General features: G+C 32.4%; 1 protein-coding gene across 1 annotated transcript; it reads right to left on the bottom strand.

Moving 5' to 3' along the window:
• Positions 1-2,007: 2,007 nt before the first annotated feature.
• On the bottom strand, positions 2,008-2,876 carry LOC139860066 (uncharacterized). The gene is made up of 3 exons (XM_071848840.1): positions 2,741-2,876; positions 2,313-2,444; positions 2,008-2,216 (listed from the first exon to the last, which is right to left on the bottom strand). Exons 1-3 carry the CDS (start codon positions 2,874-2,876, stop codon positions 2,008-2,010), a joined length of 477 nt encoding a protein of 158 aa, XP_071704941.1.
• Between the last annotated feature and the right edge of the window lie 2,196 nt (positions 2,877-5,072).

Genomic DNA, 5,072 nt, shown 5'->3' with positions numbered 1-5,072 from the left:
CAAGTGGGTACATAATAATGAAAGCGTGGTACGACGGTACCATGGGGTATTAATTGTTTAGTTCGATATTATACTCATGGCATATACTTTAATTTTTGATATATGATTTAGATCGGATTTTTATAACTAAATCTTGTGGTCTAAAAATCTTGATTATTGATATAAACCTATGAATTTCACTCAACCTCTGTGTTGACGTTTTAAGCATGTTTTGTCTCAGGTTATAATTAGCTTTTTGATGCTAGCTACTGTGCTGTTGATGATTGCCTGCTTTGCTTGCTGCATTGGAGTCCATCATTTTTATTTATCATTTAATATCTAGACATTTGTCATTGAATTAAAGATGTAAAACCTTATTAATTTTCCGCTGCAATACAATTAATGTTTTATAAAACATCTCATATAGAGTCGTTCTCGTTGGTACACTTGTGTTATGATATTGAAAAGTCACAAATACCCATGGCCCTATTTGGTGGTGTGACAACTTTTCTATCGCCAGTACGATGAGTTTTTCTGTCATTTGAGGGACTTCTGTTTGCTCGTCTCATGAAGGGTGTTCTTGGGTTTCTTAGTGGACAGGGTTTGGTGGTACATTGATGATCAGGTGCTGCTCTTGTGACGTGATGGTGAGGTGGTGGATCGGGATGTCTTTCCGATCTTGGAAGGGATTGGGGTTGTATATTGATAGGTCTAGATCGTGGTAGGGTTGCAGCTCTTTTCTTTTTAGCTGCTAGCTTTCAATTTGTAATGGTGTCATTATATTTTAATAGATGCGCACACATAATGGTCAGTGTTTGTTGGTTTTAAGTACAGATCATCAGATCTCAATTGTTCTTAATATGTAATATGCCTGATCGAATCGATATATATATATATATATATATATATATATATATATATATATGTGTGTGCAAAAAACAAAAATTTTATTTTATCTGACTATATATATACAAATCATTATCTGATACAATCAGTTTTGGGGTCCGGTCGATGTAACGTATTTACACATGAATATTTTAAACTTCCATATTTATTTACATAGATCGCTACATAAAATTTACACTAACTATATAAATTAAAAAGTCAACCATGTATTTTAGTAATTATATATATACTAAAATATATATATATATATATATATATATATATATATATATATATATATATATATATAACCTCAAGATGTCAAAGACATTGTTGCGGTAATAGGTTACTTCATACATTTATAACTACAATTCGCTTATCGACAATTGAGAGTGGGTGATGAAGATAACAGAAAAAGAAAAGAATGTTTTGTTACGAAAATGATTTCGCTCTATCTATTAAACATTGGTTCTATAATTCACATATACATAATGCACTGTTTTGATAGTTTATAATTAAAAAATGCTAAGTAATAAAAATTAAAAAATAAATATATTTTAAGAATAAGAAAGTTTAAAAAGATTTCAAAAAGGCATATATATTTTTTTTCAATTTAAATAATATACTATGAAGTGAAACAAATAAAATTAAAAAGGAAACACAACATAAAAAATATGAATTAAAAAACTTTTGATGTTGTCTTCATGGTCCACGAAAAAAATCATGTGGATCAGGTTTCTCAAATGTGCTTGATAAGAATATGAACTAAATAGGGGATGCCACTCTTATAGTGAATAGGAAGTTGTACGCCAGATAGTTAATTTTTAGTTAGACCATTCTTAATGGTGAAGGTGTGATGGAGTGATGAGTGTTTATATGGACTATAGTACTGATTTGGCAAAAGTGATAACGTGATGGAGTTTGTAGTAGTGTGGCGTGATGTGTATGTGATGATATAATTGGTCTCACATTTTTATGTTCTTTTTCATTTTAGTTTGAGTTATTTTTTTTACTTGTTTGTTTATTATAAAAATAACACATATATAATAATTTAAATTAAAAACACACTTAAATTAATAAAAATTCAACGATTACATTAATTAAAAAACCCTAATACAATTACTTTATGTAAAACAACGAAAACTAATCATTTAAACGTCTAAAATTTGGTGGAAGTTCCCAAATGTGTTCAGTGAGATCTTGTCGAAGTTGGTTATGAAGGTCCATATCTCGTATTTCTAATTCTTTTATCTCACGACTTGTAGATGGATTCCTTAGATAGTTAGGATTAGCTTCATCACTCCTATGTAATTCTTCCTCGAGCCATGTAATGTTGTAGCCATTATCCTCGACTATCATGTTGTGCAAGAGCACACATAAATATAATATTCTCCTCAACTTGTTGACACTATGTGGTCGTCCAACTATTTTTAAGATATGGAATCAACCCTGAAGAACACCGAATGTTCTCTCGACATCCTTATGTGCACTTTCTTGAAACTGTTTAAATTTTGTACCTGGCTCATATGTTGGGGACGAATACGCCTTGATTAACGTTGCCCAATCTGGGTAAATATCATCTGCTAAATAATAACCATTTGAGTAATTATTACCATTTACAGTAAATGGAGCATATGGTGCAGTTCCATTCTTGATGTCATTGAACAACGATAATTGATTTAAAACACTAACATCGTTGTTAGCATCCGCATCACCGAAGAATGCATGTCAAATTCACGTATCAATGAAGCAACTGCTTCAAGAACGATGGTTGGGTGACCTTGATGACCACTAGTATATTGCCCTTTCTAGGCAACCGAACAATTCTTTCACTTCCAATGCATGCAGTCAATGCTGCCTAGCATTCCCTTAATACCATGTTTTTCTTCATGAGCGCTATACAAACGAGCTATATCGCTACCAGTTGGTTTCCTCAAGTATTCATCAACATAAAGTTCCAAAACACATTTACAAAACATATTAAGACATGCTAATGATATACCTTCGGCCATTTGTAAGTATTCATCAAACATGTCCGCTGTTGTACCATATGCCAATTGACGCAACGCAGATGTTACCTTTTGTGTCGTAGTGAAACCTTTTTGACCAAGGGCATCATTTCTTTGTCTAAAGAAATCAAAATGCCTTGGTAAAGGTTCTACATCATAATTAATTATGTCTTCTACGATGCGCTTAAAATATAGCATTACTCATTCTAAAACGCCTTCTAAATTTTTTTTCGGGATAGATTGGATGCTCTTGAAAGTAGTGCTTGTGTAACATTTCGGCTTCTTTCTCACGATCTCTACGGATGTAAGTTCGATTGTCTGGAACTCGTTCGTTATTTGCAGCCTCAGCAGCCTCAGCAGCCTCTTCAGCATCCAATTCTTCCGCCATTGCTCGTAAAACATCCAAATCATCTTCGTCATTCGAATCCCAAATGTAAAAAGCTTAAACAAAGTTTTTGCCATTGAATGTTTTTGATAAGAAGTATTGAATTGATAAAAGAGTATTGAAAGAAATGTATGTAAAAAATGGTATAAGAAATGGGATATTTATAAAAAAAAAAAACCCGACTATAATACCCTTTGAACTAGCAACGTGGCACCACTTCATTCGATACCCATCTTCACCTCTGAAGGTGACACAATGATCGAGCCGGAAATTTTTTACCTCCATCACGCCCCATAGTGGCGCGATGTGGTGGTGGGTACAAGGTGAACACGCTACATAAAGAACGGTCTTATAGCAAATAGGAAGTTTGTAAAATAGTTTATGTTTTAGTATATTGTTTAATTTAATGTCTATTCTAATATATGTATGAATACCTAACATTCCAACTACATCCAAGTGGGCTACAGATCGAGCCCAATAGCAAATAGGCTTTGGCAACTATCGGCTAACGTGTTCTACTTACAAACTACAAAATTTTGTTTCTTATATTATTAGAAATAATAAATACTTGGAATATACTCCGTAGAAAGTATAGAAAAAAATATAATAAACAAATTATATTCTACTCATTTACTAAAGTACGCCATCATCATCGTACTCGATCTAAAGATCAATGACATGAAGATGGGTCCATTAATTGAATAACGTATACTTCCATATCTTTCAATCGTCCATGCATGTACCGATCAATAATTGTCCGCTAAAATTTAAAAGTAAACTTCTTGTTGCGATATTGAGGCTTTTTTAGTTACAAGCGTGAAACGTTGGAGCCTATAGGGAAGTAAGCAACTGGAATTGGTGCACTTTTTGTGCTCTTGAGTTTCTCTTTCTGATCGCCATTAGTTTTTCGAGATTTTTGCGACACGTTATATTTCTCATTTTTGTCGTCAGTTACCTTGTTTGAACCTGAGAAACAACTGAAGAGACTCGAAACAATAGCCATTTATTACTTGATTCAATAAATGAAAGTAAAGAAACTGATGTTTTATTACACTTGTGACCGTGTTTGGGAGATAGTAACATTTGTAATGTGTTGTTATTTGTGAACCAATACTCAAAATTGAGTCATGTTTATAAATGAATAAAAAAGGCAACTAATCTCTTGGAAGTTTCCTTTTTCGTGGGGAGAGGGTGTTGAAATTGGTCAAAAAATGTGTATTTGTCTTAATATAGGAAGGATTTGTCGTAATTAAATCATACATTTGAAAAGTTATTTTCCACAAAGTCATCAAATATGTATGGACCGAATTAAGCCTTGGGGAAAAAATAATTTTCTTTAATTTTATTTTTGTTATAAAAGTCAATTATGGATGGTAATTTTATTATTATTATAGATATTGTATAGTAGATTTTTTGAGTATAAATATGTGTGTTATGAGCTTATAAAACACACACTAAATATATTCTCTCATATTCTCTCTATATACTTATTAGTAGTCTACAGTCAAGAACTAGGTCACTAAAGGTAGTTATAAGCCTACTGAATTATAACACGTTATTAGCACGAAGTGCTCCGTATAATCAAGGTTTATCTAAGCAAGCACACGTCACTAATCAAGACCTCATGATTGTACGCAATACGTCATTTGACAACACGGAACTTTATGTACGCAACACGTCATTTGACAACACGGTACCATGGGTCGAGATTAATTCCGATCAATACGAATACGATGGGGTCTTTATATGTTATCTAACATTTATGATTACTTATGCAATTAATCATTATTTATTTCATGCATACTAATGTTTAT

The sequence above is a fragment of the Rutidosis leptorrhynchoides genome, chromosome 7, assembly GCF_046630445.1.
Source record: "Rutidosis leptorrhynchoides isolate AG116_Rl617_1_P2 chromosome 7, CSIRO_AGI_Rlap_v1, whole genome shotgun sequence".
NCBI classification, from domain to species: Eukaryota; Viridiplantae; Streptophyta; class Magnoliopsida; order Asterales; family Asteraceae; genus Rutidosis; species Rutidosis leptorrhynchoides.
The sequence above is the reverse complement of the archived record's forward strand: the minus strand, read 5'-3'. Positions and strand labels throughout refer to the sequence as shown.

What these genes read in the sequence shown, in the direction of transcription:
- LOC139860066 (XM_071848840.1), bottom strand. Translation starts at nt 2,876, where the DNA reads ATGGCCGAAGGTATATCATTAGCATGTCTTAATATGTTTTGTAAATGT. An exon ending in CGCTCATGAAGAAAAACATG is followed by an intron (nt 2,445 to 2,740) that starts GTATTAAGGGAA and finishes ATTATTTAGCAG; the next exon opens with ATGATATTTACCCAGATTGG. An exon ending in AACATTCGGTGTTCTTCAGG is followed by an intron (nt 2,217 to 2,312) that starts GTTGATTCCATA and finishes ACAACATGATAG; the next exon opens with TCGAGGATAATGGCTACAAC.